General features: G+C 44.1%; 1 protein-coding gene across 1 annotated transcript in view; it reads left to right on the top strand.

Moving 5' to 3' along the window:
• Positions 1-2,141: 2,141 nt before the first annotated feature.
• The window catches only part of MPPED2 (metallophosphoesterase domain containing 2), a 109,804-nt gene continuing 96,835 nt past the window's right edge, over positions 2,142-15,110 (top strand). Inside the window, exons 1-2 of the mRNA XM_050897841.1 lie at positions 2,142-2,244; positions 7,235-7,478. Of these exons, the coding sequence (XP_050753798.1) occupies positions 7,351-7,478 (128 nt within the window). The 5' untranslated portion in view covers positions 2,142-2,244; positions 7,235-7,350. The remainder of the gene's footprint in view (positions 2,245-7,234; positions 7,479-15,110) is intronic.

Below are 15,110 nucleotides of genomic sequence, written 5' to 3'. Positions count from 1 at the left end.
TTCAGGCCACATACCTTGCTTTATATAAGGACTAGTGAATTAGGTAAATGCTTATTTCAGTACTAGGACATTGAGACACTGGGGTAATGTCAGATTTGTCTCTCACCAGACAAGGTATGAGAGAGAAGGTCTTTGAGCTTTCTAATTCCCAGTCCAGCCACCTTACCCAGGCTTCTACCCTGTTTCTCCCTCTGTGCTAGAAGTTAATTTTTGTAGTGCTGGGGACTCTGGATGTGTAAGGACACAAATACAGGAAAAGTCCTGCTGCTGCAGCTGCAGAGAAGGGATGCAGCAGGTTCGGGATCAAACCTGCTCCTCCTCACCTCCCCCACCTTCCCCCATATTTTTATATTTAAGCTGGCAGCGGTACCAAGGAAGCTATCCTGTTCTCTTTGTGTCCCCAGTTGCTCATCTCGCTCCCTGCCTTGTTCCAGCAGAAGCATTTTTGCGGTTATGAAGTGGATTGGATGAGGAGACTGACCCACACCAAAACAGACTGGTTTTTCCCTGGCGCTAACTGGATTGGGTTCCCAGGTGGGGTTCCCTGTTCTCACACAAGGGCTAGCGCAGGGACAGTAGTGGGGTAGGTGGGCTGAATGCTGGATTGCTTATTTTATAGCTGTGTCAGAGTAAGTCAGCTAAAAATATTTGTGAAAATATGGCCTCAGACTCCATTCCAGGCAAAGATTCCCTGGAAATGTTGCTTTGATTTGGTGAGGAGGATGGCTCGTCTGTGGGCCATTTTGTCTGAAACAGGAATTTTCCTTTGGTGGTTCACAGTGCTTGCTTCTATTAAAAGGGAAAATGACAATAGTAAAAAAATCAGACTGAAAGGTCTAAGATCAAATTTGGAAAAAACTTACGCCGTTTAGTCTTTTTTCAGGTTGATTTTTCTTAATTTGCCATGCTTCTAAACAGGACAATCCATCCTAGTGGATTTCTGTCTGGCAATACTGGGGACCCTTCCCATTGTTTTCAACAACAAAGAAAAACCTGCCTAGTTGCCATGCATATCCGAAGGTTGGCCAGAGTCAAAATTACTTATTTAAAATATGTAGGACACTACTTACTACTTACTTAAACCCCGACACTTACTCTTAGAGGCCTGTTGGGAGCTTTTATTTTCTGTCAGCTCGATTATTCTGAATTATTTGGAATTTTTTCCTTTTCTTCTTTTTTTCCTTTTTTTCCCCATTGTAAGTGTATGACTGTGGAAGTCCCCCCTTCGGTTTGCTGTCTTTAAAGTAAAAGAACACACACTTCTAATCTTTACTTTGTTACTGTTGTGGCTGTTGACACAATTGCTGTGAATTTCGGGAAAAAAAAAGAAGACAAAAAAAAAAAGACAACAGCAACCTCCCTGATTCTACCTCTCCGTAGAAAAGCCTCAATTACCCTAAGACAATGTTCAGCCTCAAAAGCTAACTCTACAGTAGTGTTTCTTTATGTTTTTTCTGGTTGCTGAGGTTAGCTTATCTACAGAAGGAGCGGAGCGCTGCATTAATACCTAACGATGAAAGGTGCAGAAGATGTGAAAACCTGTTTCGAGGATTTTTTTTTTTAAATTGTTGTTGTTGTTGTTATTTATTTATTTTATTATTTATCTAGGCAGAGGAAGAGCCGAGCAGCGATGCGTGGTGCTGGGCCGGCTGTGTGTAAGGGGTACAAGCCGGGCGCCTGCCGCGGCCTCCCGGGCGCTGCCCCGCGGCGGCCGGGGGCGGGGGTCCCAGCGGGCTCCCGGCACAGCCCTCCCCGCTCCCCCGGGGCTGTGGCAGCCGGCAGCCCCCCTTGACCCCGGCTGTGCGGCAGAGCCGCTGCCCGTACCGGCCTCTCCTGCCGGCTCGGCGGAGGGAGGCTGTGCCGCACTTGGGAAATGCAGCAGCGATTCCTCCCTCCCTCCCTGCCCGGGGGGGTGAAGTGCGAGGCAGCGGGAGGAGCTGTGCGTGTGTGTGTGTGTGCGTGTGCGAGCAGCGCTCCGTGGCCGCCGTGTTTCCTGGTGCCTGCTCCCTGACCCCAGTGGCAGTCCCGCTCACTGCACCGCGCCCGCCCTCGCCGCCGCCCCGGACCCAGACCCAGACCCGGACCCGGAGCCGGACCCAGGCCGCCGCCGCCGCCGCCGGGCACCGCCGCGGGGTCGGGCGCAGGCTCTGCCCCGGCCGCGCCCCCGCAGCCCCATGGAGCGGCCCCGCTGCCCGCGCTGAAGGCATCCCCGACCCGCCCGCAGCGGCAGCCGGCGGAGGGAAGGTGAGCGGCCCCGGGTCGGTGTCTGCGTGCCGGGAGGGGGGCCCGGCGGGGGGCAGCGGCGCACAAAGCGGCGGGTTAGAGGTGCCGTGTCATGGACGAGAGCGGGGGGGCGGGCAGGAGCTCCGGCGGCGGCGCCGGGGCCAGCCTTCTGCAAACAATAATAAGGATAAAACTGGCCGCCCGCTCTCCCTGCCTCCCCTGGCGTGACCGCCCAGAACCCGCTGGGTCGGGTCGGGTCGGTGCGGCGGCGCTTCCCCGCAGCCGAGGCGGCTTTTTCGGCGGCGCTGAGCGAGCCTAGCCTGCCCTGCCCTCCTCCCTCAGGCCGTGCCCCCGCTGCCCTCCGCCGCCTTGCTCCTTGGCCGGGGTGGTGGTGGGGGGGGCTGTGCAGCGCTGGAAGTGGCCTGGGGGCGGGAGGCGGTGTGCCGGCTCCTGGCTCGGGGTCGGGGCGGGGGGCGCCGCGGCGGGGCCGGGAGGGTAGGCCGGGGAGCATTGTGCTGGCTGGGGCCAGCGGGCGGGCGGCAGCGCTGAGCAGCCGGCGGGGGACGGGAACGGGGCTCCCGGCGCGGAGGGACCCGGGGGTGTGGGTGTGTGTGTGTGTGGGGGACATACACGCCGCAAAAGTAAGGAAGGTAACGCGGGTTGCTTTGCCGTTCCCCGGCGGAGTTTCCCCTCTGCCTTTCGCCGGCGGGAGAACCCGCTTTGAAACCCTGATCCCGGAGGCCTCAAGCGCTTGGAAACCTTCCGGGGGTGGGGGCGAGGTGCCGGGGACGGCGCGGTTGGCACTGCCGGAATAAAAAGCAGCGGGCATCCCCCGCGGCCCCCGCCGCGCTGGCCCGCGGCTCGCTGTGGAGTTTATTGCATCCCTCCCCGAGCATCTTCCCCCCCCCCCCGCCCCAGTCATTTCGGTTCTGTGACAATTGGGGGGGGGAGTCCGTGATGCGAACTTTCTGCGCCATGGCACGTATCGCACAAAAATGGGAGAAATGCCCCCGCGGTGGCAAGCCGGGGCCGGGGGGGCAGGGCAGGGTAGGGGGCGCGGGGCGGGGGCTGCGGCACACGCCGGGACGGGGCCGCGCCGGAGCCATTGGCCACCCAGAGCCATCAATCAGTGGGGGGGGGGCGAGCCCGGCGCCCCGCGGGGCCGCGGCCGGGGCGGCCCGGGAGCCGGCGGCGGGCAGAGGTGGAGGTGGGGAGCAGCCGGGAGCTCAGGTACCGGGGGTGGGAGGCGGTGGGGGGGGCAGTCAGGGTCCGGCCGCCCCCCGGTGCCTCCGCCTTGGACTTGGTGGGTAGGCTGGAGCCTGGAGTTGCCCGCAAACTGCAGCGCAGCATGGCGGGGGCTGTGGGGGCAGTTGCTAAATAACCCCCGAGGCGCGGGGTAATACACTGTGAGAAACCGGGGGTGCGGGGGGGCCGCCGGCTTGCGGGGGGTTGTTGCGGCGGCAGGTGCCCGCGCTCCGGGTGGGTGTAACGTGTTTTGTTGCTGTAACAGTGTCGGGAAGGTGGATGTATCAACAGAAGGTGTTGACACGGAATTAACCCTTTCCGTCTCCTGCCTTTCAAAATTTTCTCTTACAACGCCAGACCAGCCAGAAGGCAAATTTTTGAAATTCAGATGAGGAAGGCGTAAATATTTTATTTGGGGGAAATGCGTGTTTCGCGTGCCTGTGTGTGCATGTGCATACGTAGAGCTTGTGTGTGTAGCTCTCCGTGAAATGTAACGTTACGTTTTAAATGATTTGTGCATATTTTGTGATAGTTTTTTTGACACGGCAGTAGTATACTGATTTAAAATTAGCTGCGCGTAAGTTTTTGCCAACCCTTTTATGAAAAAGTGCCGGTTTATACCTGTAAAACTGAGCAGATGTGTACAATAGCACATCTCCTATCTTACTGTCGGTACAAATCCACGCTGGAAAAGGTTTGTTGCTCCCAGGATAACAGCTGTATTTGGGAAGACGTGCTGAAAAAATCTTCATTTAGGTTTTTAATACAGTCATTCTTACTAAAAACTGCCACATAAGGCGTGGAAGATACTGCACATTGTTTTACTTGACAGATGTGAAAAATAATGCAACTTTTATTCTTTTATGCTCATCTCCTGTATGTAATCTTCAAAGAGTGATTGCAGTTGGAGAAAGAAGAATGGTAGTGATTCAAAGTAGCCTTTTAAATTTTTTTTTTTATCTTGGGCCTAAAATAAATTTGTTTTTAAAGTTTTGAAGCGTTCAGCTCCTTTTTGATATTTTCTTCAGAGAAGTTCACAGCAAAGAAGGTAATAATTAGATACTTCTGGTAGGTGAGCTGTAGTACTCTATGGAGCACTAAATGGAAATTAGAGAATTGACACAGAAGCCAGCTTCAAATTTTACTTTTTTTCCAGTCCAGTATTTGTTGTTGAATTTCATTTTAAAAGGATGCTTTGTTCGGCTTTGTCTTAATTTAAGTATAGAGATTTATTCTTAAGATTAAAGATTGGAACAATGGGAAGCAATTGCAGCTTATATACTTATAATCTTACTGAAAGTCAACTTTAAAGTATTTAATATAGCTATTCAAGTATCATCTTATCATTTGTTTTATGCCAGTTAGTTGTAATTTCTTTCTGTAACATGGGTTGTTATAAACCTTGTAAAAATGCTTATTATCTTTATGTATAATTCACTCTCATGAACAAATTGAATTTTTTTTCCATGAGTGAACTATAATATGAAATTTAATGTTCTGACCTTTCTTATGCTAGATTACTGAAAATAGTATGATTTAGCTTTTCTGAAAGCCCAAGCATATTTTTGTTGTTGGTTTAACGTGTTGTTTTATATTGTAGCCTTTAATTGCGAAAAAATAACATTAGACATGTAATTTTCACACTATTTCTTAATTTATGCAGACGCTAAAGTTCTTGCTGTGTAAAAGAAAAACTTAGCTATTTTCCTGGAGCTTTGATGGCCAGCATTCTTGTTAATGACAGTCATTTCTCTAACAGGAAGATGTTTTCATTTGTATTTACTTTTCAGTGCAGGGCAATTATGCTGCTCTGTGTTGCACACTCTTCGTAGTTTCTATCTCAAAAGAATTACAGTACTTGGAACAGGACTGCAATTTGAAGCAGGTGTTGTGTTTACTGTTATGCAAAATAACACTAAAATATAATTGTAAGGGAAATTAAGGAAACAGCTGCAAACTTAGTATGGTAACCACTACATTGTGATTCGTGAGCAGTTGTTGCATGCATCTTGCATCACGTCTAACACAGCAAAGATTTGGTTTAGTAAAGCTCACCTTGTTGATTTTTACTCCTGAAACTGTTGCGCTTATTCTTAGGAGAGGGGGTTAGTGCAAAGACCATTCCATAACCTTAGTTATGGAGATGTACTGTCTCACTAGTGACTCAGTTTTTAAATGGGAACTTTATGGTTTAGTTTCATCTTCATCTTTTTTTTTTTTTTTTCCTTTTTTTTTCTTTCTCCAATGCTAAAGAAGATGAAGGATAGAACCCAATTACTGGAATGAAGGTTGCAGAATGTCTTAACCCAACTAACATATGGAAGCCTACATAGACCTGAGGTTGTAAAATAGTAAAATAAATGGCCTATAGCAGGCCATCTGCCATTTGCAGGGCATTTTTATCGTGCTTCATGCCAAAGTGGAAATTAGTCTTTGTATTAAAAATATATTTTGAATACAAATCAAAGATTCCAAATGTTTAATGTTACACATGGCAAACACATTTCTATCTGGGAGCTAACAGAAGTCCAGGAATATCACACTGGAAAAATACTGCTTAGTTTGATGCTCAGGGATCCAGTCATTCTCTTCTCTTTCCTATCTCTTTGTCTTCCCAGTAAGCACTGATGTACTTTTGTAAATTACTCACCAGATACGAAAAATCCACCGTTGTGTGTGGCAGCTAAAGGGGGGGGATCAACCGATGCAAAGTGTCATGATTTCATGTAAGTCCTTGCAGCTAGGATAGCCTGCCCCAGCTGAGGATCTAGCTCATAAACAGGGCTTTTAAAGAGTTGCTCATCTTGAAGGTATTCTTCGAACATCAGTTGATCAATTCTCACAAAGTCCCTCTGAAAGGAAGGCGGCTGAGGTATCCTCAGTTTATTGATGGAAGAAATTTAAGCTTGGATTCTGTGCAGGGAACTCAACAGAGATCAGGTTTGGGAGGTTTCTGGCTGTTGGGCTTATGCTCATATTATAGAATGCTTCCAGTCTTAATGCAAAATACGTTTAAGAGCACTTTGAAGAAGTGAAAGATAGGGATGCATAGAGAGGGAAGAGCGTATTTCTTTCATCTTACGCAGAAATATTTATGCATAAAATTGCACTTAAATCTGTCAGATAAATCATTACTGTCTCGTGATGAATCCAAACCAGTTTCATTGCTAGTGCACTATAACATGGATATTTTGTTAACATTGTCTAGATACTAGCCTTTCTCTGGACAGATAAATACTTTGATTCAAAGGTATTTGGGTGTACCTTTTGCTATGCAATTTTAAAATTTTCTGCTTTGCATCAGTTTCTCATAAGTCTCTCAGATGTAACTTACTTCGTAAAGCTAAAACAGGGCCTTGAAAGCAAGCGTGCGTATTTGTGGAAAGCCATTTGTCCTTCAGGAAACTGGGTCCACTTGTTAATTTTCATGGTTGCAATTAGCACAAGATGTTATTTAAAATAAAGAATAGTAAATGTGGAGTATTTAACTGGAACTTTCAACACCGATTCTCCCCCCCACCCCCCGAAGATAAAGCCTTACTTTAAGCATTCATCCTTTGGATGTATTTAATGATCATGGAGTTAAATGACGAGGTAATTAAAAAAAATGTGAATAGTAATGCTTAGAGAGTTAGGTGATGGGTACATCAAAAATATCGAAAAAGATCTTTGAATGGAAATCAGGAGAGGATAGAGTAATATGTCTGTGTGTGTTTACATCTCCTTTGAGTTCATAGCAGCGTGTGCTGTCTTTCTCTCCTGGCAGAGGTCCGTGGAGTTGATGAGGAGCTGCTGGGAGTCGGGAGCTGCCTGGAACACAATGCCCTACCCCGCTCCTGGCCTTGGGAAGTTGTGAGCTGCTCATGTCCATAAGGAGGAAGGATGGCTCATGGAATTCCTTCACAAGGCAAAGTTACCATAACGGTGGATGAATACAGCTCCAACCCAACGCAGGCGTTTACACACTACAACATTAATCAGAGCAGGTTCCAGCCTCCGCATGTGCATATGTGAGTATTCCTGATATTGCCTTTGTGTGTGTCTGCGTGTGCGTTGAAACTGAGATCTGCTGCTGAAGGAGTGGGTTGAAAACTGGAAAAATTGGTTAGTCACATTAGCTAATAGGCAAAACGGTTATCAGATTTCTTACATGGGGTGTTTGAGAAACACTGCTCCATCATCTCCTGGAGATAACTCTTTCTGCCTGAGGCGCAGTGCCACCGACTTCGTGAAACTTGCCCCAACGATGACTAATAAATAGGGTACATTTTCTGAAACTTGTCACTTTACTGATCTCACTTTAACTCGCCTGAGGGACCCATTGCTTTAAAATTTAAGCTCCCTTCCCCCAGCCCTTACACTCAGCTGCGAAATAGGCCTAATTGGGACTAATTGTCCCCCCTGATTACTGAATCCTTTGTCCTCCTGGTTGCGAGTGGAACGTGTGCCGCATGCTGCATTCCACTCGCAACGCCCTTCACAAAGGAGTCGGGGGCTGCCCAGTAGTTCCTCCAAAGAAATACAAATACTGCGTTCAGACGACGTCCCTGGCCCGAACTTAAACCAACAAAAGCACGGAAAGTGGGGAGCTGAAGGCTTCTTACCTCACCTTGTTATTGCTGGGTATTGTATGACCCGCAGGATCATTCTGCTGCACAGCACCTAGGCACAATGGTTTGTGTTAAGAGCTAAGTACCAGTTTTAACTCTGAATTTCCTTCCCATTGTTTAGTTAGGTTTGATCTTTATCGGTTATTTCTGTGAAGGTTCCTTTTCTTTTGACATTAATAGACTGAAAAGCACGTGGAACTAAAACAAAGACGACATCACTTGACCTCCTGCGTGCCATTGTTACTCAGGATTTTGAACGATGTCACACTATTGAATTTGATAAGGATTTTGCATAATAAGGGGGCAAAAGTTGTATGGTACTTCATTGCATTTTTGTTATGTAGAAGCCTGCCGGAAGAGTCACAATGTAGGAGTTCAGCACCTTCTAATAGGATTTCTTGTGGTTACAATCTTCCTAAAGGCAACTTGAGGAAGGATGCTGAAGGGTGTCTGTCATGCATGTGACTTTTCAACGTGGAAGAAGTTTACATTAATTACATTTGATTTATTACTACAACGATGATGTAACTCTTCTTTTAGAAATATTTCGATTTCTTGATTCACTTTTCAGACCTTTTGTCAGCAAATTTCTGTTGCATGTTTTGCACTCCAGACTGCACTTCTGACTGACATTAAGTACAAATTCTATGCAGAGAATGAATTCAGAACAAACAAAAGAAATGTAGAAAGCAGTTTTAAAGAACCCCTTCTTATTGACATTGATTTCAGTGGGAGCTGATTTTAGGACCAACTAAGTGTGGTGTTCAACAGTGTAAAAATTGCTCATGGTTTGTTTCAAAAACTCACAAACATTTATACAGCTACTTCTCTAATAATTTGTGTATCTCTCAAACGATATTGACAGATGTCATAAAAGATATTTTACTTGTTTGGAGAAATTGTGTAATTGAAATAAATACTGAAACCCTGAAGTACAATATAGTGACAGTATTTTAAAGGATTTTTAACTGAAATACTGCAGCTTTCTTAAAATCAGTAATTTGGTTTCAAGGAAGGGTGTGGCATACTAAAAGGGAGATCAAAATTTAGAAAAACTGGAAGGGGATTAGTCTCAGATTTACAATGGAAGTAAAGAAAACGATGTTGCAGTGCAGGAGGTGAATCAGGTGTAGGACTGGATAGCAAATGATGGGTTTTAGAAAACCTGCTGAGGGAAAAATGACAGGATCCTGCCAGGTGTCTAGAGTTGTGGGTAGAGGAAAGCAAGGAAGTGAAGAGACAACTATGGCTGTGGATTTTTGTGATGGTAAGAACAGCAGAGTTATTTCTGGGGAGGAGGGACTAGATAGTGTGGTAGCTTCAGAAAGGGTCCTCATTTGTCTTCCCAGTGTTTTGTAATGGAAGCAGCGTGCGTATTTCTGAAAGAGAATGTCGTTAAGTGAGAAACCTGAACAGAAAATTGGTAAAAGCAGTATTAACAAAGAAACCATGATCTTTTTTACCCTGTTGTGTCTTTGCTAGCGCCACATTGCTGCAGCTGCCAGGATTGTTTGGTTTGATTTGATTTTACAGTCTGCTTTTCTTTTTTGCTATCTTAAAGTAATGCATGCATATTTTTTTTTCTAAGAGGGAGTTTGAGGTTTTATTTTACTCTAGTGAAAAATTTATTTAAAAAATCATGGGATGATGAGAAATGAGTAAAGCAACACGGGAACTGAGGGTTACGACATGCGTGTGAATAGCAGGGCGATATATTGTTAGAGGGCCCTGCTGCATACCATAAACCAGTTGCTGGGTGTAGCTTAAGGACAACGTTCTTTCCTAAAGGAAATATATATTTTTAAAGTAATTTCTTTATGGATATGCATCTTCATGTGCAAAGGTGAGAACTGGATTCTTGGCATATACTGAGCCGTTTCTGGTTCTGGTATCCTTTGGGCCCAACTCTCATCTTGCACAGAGGAAATGGAGAGCCTGTGGAATATCATCAGCGTAAACCTGGTGGTTAAGGCACTACTGGCATTACTCTGCCTGTTCTGTGGGATGCTTGTCCTGCGCTTTTTATCCTGCTTTCATTTCGTGCCTTTCACATGACAGTGTCATGTAGTTCGATCAGCAGGGATACGGTTCTCTTTTATCATCTTTATATGTATTTTTACACCAGCACTTCTTAGTGAATCCGCTTAAGTGTACTACCAAGTAAATAACAGTGTATTAAAGCTCCCTTTGCTTGGGCTGGCTGTGACAGCAGTTTTGTCAGTTACTCAAGCTCTGGTATAGTACGACTTTTGAATCAGTTTGTCCAGTCTTTGTATTTTATTTCTGTACTAATTAATGTTTAAACAGGTGTTCTAAAGACAATTTTTACTGTACGATTAGTTTGGATAAAGGGATATCACGTTAAATATTTTGTCATCTTGAAGCAACGCTCCCACCCACAGGTTACACTTACTTTCTGAAGATGTTATAAAATGTTTGTATTTGAATGCTTTGTACAAGTCATGTTTACTTTCAGTTAGTTTTAATTAACTGCATCACCTTAGTTCTCTGCTTTAAAGGGCAGCTGCAAAATAATAATTATAATGTGCCTGCCTTTGCTTCTTAATGATTATTACTCTTCTGAAAGTCTTCGTACTTTCCCATTTTTTGTCAGGAATTGTGACTTCAAAGAGGCAAATGCTTCTTGCTCCTTTGGTGTAGCGCTGCCAAGTATTATAAGGGTTTTTAAAAAAAAAAAAAAAAAAAGAAGCTTTTAAGCCTGTTTAGACCCTTGAGATGTTCTGTATGAGGCTACGGTCAGTGGTGCCAATGATACCAGTGAGCAGCAGTAGGATGCAGCCTGGGGACAGGATGGGCACATGCAGGAGGAGCTGGCAGCCCGAGGCAGGTATGCTTTAAGCTGCAGGAGGCTTCATCCTGTGAAACTGCAGCCTTAAAGTAGAAAGGATAGAGAAGATTTCTACTACTGTAAGCAAACAGTAGGAAAAAAGTAAAAATGACTAAACTTAGAAAATAATTGAATTCATCAGGTGTATTTGTCATTTGCTTAGGGTGTTCTCTTTTTTTGTAAAACTTTTTTTCTTCTTCTTTTAACTCTGCAGCTTTACAGCAGCCACGACAGCGGGTCTTTAAACCATTTTAATTTAACAGGAATTACTAAAGCTCAGTTTTGTGGAACCTTCCCATCTCACCCGTTTTTTTCCTCAGTCCAATGGGAAGGAGCTTACAAGAAAATGGGGCAAATCCAAATGGAAAATTATTTAGTTAGGTTTTAACCAGAGGGAAAACTCTTTGTGTTTGGGTACAACACACCATTGACTTTCACAGGAAAAAAAGGGGAGAGTGAAATAAACTTTGTGTATCTGTCATAGAAAATGCCTGTTTTGACAGGCCCAGCTGATTAGGGTGAGGGAGTTTTGTGGAGATGAACTACCTGTAGCCCAAGCTGCTGCAGGCTGAGCCTTTTAGAGGAGTTCATTAGCTTTCCTCTGGTCTCACCAGAATGGCTTGGTGGCTTGTTTTTAGGATGCTTGGAGTACATGTTAAAACTCTAGTATGGTTTAAATTCAGTAGTAGGGGAGTAAGAAAGATAGAGTTTTCTGTGCCAGAGCAAAAGTCTTCTAAATGAGTTTATGCATACCTGGAGATACATTGAATAATCTGTAACTATATAATTTTACTGCCTTTTCTGTACTGGAGTAATTCCCCATGTGAATATTCTTATTTTAAAACAAAGAGTATAAACAGCATTTTATATTAGTAGTACTGTATATGTATAGTTGAATAAAGTATTTAAATGTATGAGTGTGTGTAAATGTGTATATATAATAATAATAATAGTAATATAAAAATATAGTGGTATAATCATAGAAGAAAAAACTTTCAACTGTGACAAAGCCTTAAATTGTTAAAACCCAGAGATCTTATTAAACTACTAACCTTGAGAAATAGGATCTTGAGTATTTTTTTTTCTTGGGGAAACCATCCTGCATTTAATGGGTTTTATAAACTCCCACTGAGATTAGTGGGAAATCATGCATTTGATTTGTAATATTCTCAACTTCTGTTTCATGTAAGGTGTGTGATATTTAGAGGGAGGGAGAAAGAGTTGGCATTAGTAGAATATGGACTCATTTGACATTTACAGAATAGTGGAGTTTGTATGTGTAATAATATTGGTTGAGAGAATACAGAGATTCAGTCTTAAGCTCGTTAGCTATACCTAGTGTGACTGGGCAGGTTATGTCAGTTGATACTGCTGTGACAGAGGATCAGCAGTTTTGGTGGAAATTGTTGCTCTGTCCATTAATAACACTTCATACAAAAGCATACATAGCTCATGACCACCTAAGTTCCTTTACACTACTTATTTTTCTAAATAAATAAAAAAAATTTTGAAATTCAATACATTGAATGAATGTAGTTAAAACTTGAGCCTTACTTTTGGACACAGGGATTTTTACTGGGGTCATGGCTCACAATCAGTCAGCTCACCTTTGTGCAGTTTTAGTCTCCTTTCCCTCTCTGGTCCCTCAGTGGCACGGGTGGCTACTGAAATGCAGCAGCTTACAACCCGGTGTGTTAAGTAAAACAAACCTGTTTTTTGTAAGCCAGCAGCAGCAGCCCTTCAGCAGCTGCCCCGAAGCAGCTGAGCTGCCCCTGCCGCAGCGTGGGGATTCCAGCAGAAAGGCGGGGAGGATGACAGCTGTAGGTGAGAACCCTTACAGCTGTCCCAAAATAAATAGGCCCCGCTCAAGAAGAGGGCCATTAACTGATTGCATTTTCTGATTCTCCTGCCATAGAACAATGGAAGTCGAGTTGCAAAGATGCTAATTTTAATAGTCGTTAAGAAAACTCTTTTACTGGAGCGTGTTCATGTGTGTATGTCTGTGTGAGTTAAGATCTCTACTGACCTTAATGATTTTACATTATTTAAAGTTACTTATTTTGCAAAAATCTAAGCATAAGTTCTGAACTTAAATTTTACATGTAAAATGAGAATAAAAACTTTCATGAGGATACACTTATATACTCCAGGATCCTGGAGTGGAGCATACTGGAAGTGAAGTGTTCGTACAGTGGTGATAGAAGGCTCAGGGACTGCAGTTTTCTAATTAAAACTCAAATTTAGGCCCCTTGTATTGTGTTTATGCAGTGTAGTCATAATATGCTAAACTCTCTTGAAAAATTGATTAAGTTTCTGACCTCTGTTTTTGTCATTGTAAAAAGGAATAATATCAACCTACCTTTAAAAAACGTTCTGACATCCCTGGAAGGCTGATACTGTAAAAGTGCCATTATTATTATTATAAATGTAGGACAGGCTTAAAATAATTTTTTGTCACCATCACCCTATTAGTTACTGTATTTCCACATTGCCCTGTCCTAAGATGGAAGCCAGGTCTGGTTTAAATCGGTGATAAAACCCTTTACTTCTAGTGCTAGTGGGAACAGGCTGCCAGAGCAGTCTCCATACCTATCAAAATCAATCAGTCGGTCCCTCAGTATGAGGTGTCGGCCTTGTGCAATTACCACTGGTTGTCTGAGTGTAAAAGCGGTGCGTGTAGGTTACTTGCGGGGCTGGAAGGGGGCAAGTTCTTGATACACAGACTTCAGCGCTGAACCTGCTGCTCCCCAGCTGCTCGTTCCTGCCCCTGTGCCACACGCTTTGCCACCTCCCCAGTAGTGTTGGCAAAGCCTTTTGTAAGGTTGCTGTATAGATGATAGCACTGAAATGGTCTAGGTTAAAAATGTCCATTCAGTGGTGGGTTGATGTTTTGGGTTTGTTTTTTTTTTTTTCCCAATTAGCTACTTTCAGTGATCTCTTTCTTGGTGTAGCCTCACCAATAGTGGGTTATGGGGGTGGCCAGCACAGGTGAGAGGGCGGTGAGCCTACGGATCAGCCAACGGGCAAGGATAGGAGGAGATGGACATTTCTTCACCTTACTACTTCGTTGACGAAATCGTGCTGTTAAAACAACACCTTGTAGAGTCAGTCTGGCCCCTGTGGTAAACCCTGAGAGGGAGAAAGAAAGAAAATTGTTTGGTTTTATGCATATGTATGTTAATGTTCTTTTATGCTGTATTAATCACGTAAAGAAGCCTTCAGGTAATAAGTACTTTAATTGTAAGGCCTGTTTAAGTAACTGAGCGCTATAAATGGAAAGTTTCATTACCTGATCTGATTCTATGTTATAGTATTACCTATGTAGTTCATTTAGTGGTCAGTCATACTGAGTGACAATTGACTTAGTTTCATGTCTATGGACAATATACAGTGTGTTGTCATCTTATGGGAGGTGTGTGATGGGATCTGACCAGGAATGCTTTGTGCAGCAGTGGGCCCTACCACAGTACCTTGTGCTGGAGGGAGACTGCTCACCGAGGGAGTTCTTCACTGTGAAGTAGTTAGGCAAAAAAGGTGGATAATTTCTTTTTTTGAAATATCAGGGCAGTAGGGACATTGTGGAAGCGGCAGATTCTTGCTTTTGTGTAGTGCTTGAAGGGTGAGAGTGCAATCTATCCTGTGAAACGACTTCTAGAACATAGATTTCCAAACAGGGAGTTAATACTTTACAAAATTTGCAGGCCCCACACTGGGAATCTCATTGTAAAGTTTTTGGCTCGTGGTTTTCTTCTAGTGGCAGAATGAGGCTGGTCCTCCCTGCCAGCAGTGATGAGAGAGCGTGTTCCCTGTGATGGATGGCTATTCCAAGCCCAAGGAAAGTGCTGTGCCTACCTAACACACATCTTGTTATTTTATTTTACAAATCCTTGTTTGAATATCTTGTTGGACAAATAAGCAAAAGGAAGGCCCTGTAAACAATGTGGATTTAGAGGTCTGTGTTAAATTACTATATGCAGCTTACTTATGTTTGATGCAGGACTATTTCAGAAGTGCTGAAGTGTTGGTGACGAACATAGATTTTGTACTGAATGTACGGTAACTTTTTGAGTTTACATTTCCAGTCTTGAGCTACCAGAGGTGGCTTAACTTCTGAGTCAGTTGCCTAGCATGGGCATCTATGGAAAAATTTAGAAATGGAGGGCCAGCATGCCTCCTTCCCAAAA

Source organism: Gymnogyps californianus, chromosome 5, assembly GCF_018139145.2.
Source record: "Gymnogyps californianus isolate 813 chromosome 5, ASM1813914v2, whole genome shotgun sequence".
Lineage (NCBI taxonomy): Eukaryota > Metazoa > Chordata > Aves > Accipitriformes > Cathartidae > Gymnogyps > Gymnogyps californianus.
Note: the sequence above shows the minus strand (reverse complement) of the source record. Positions and strands in the feature narration are given on the sequence as shown.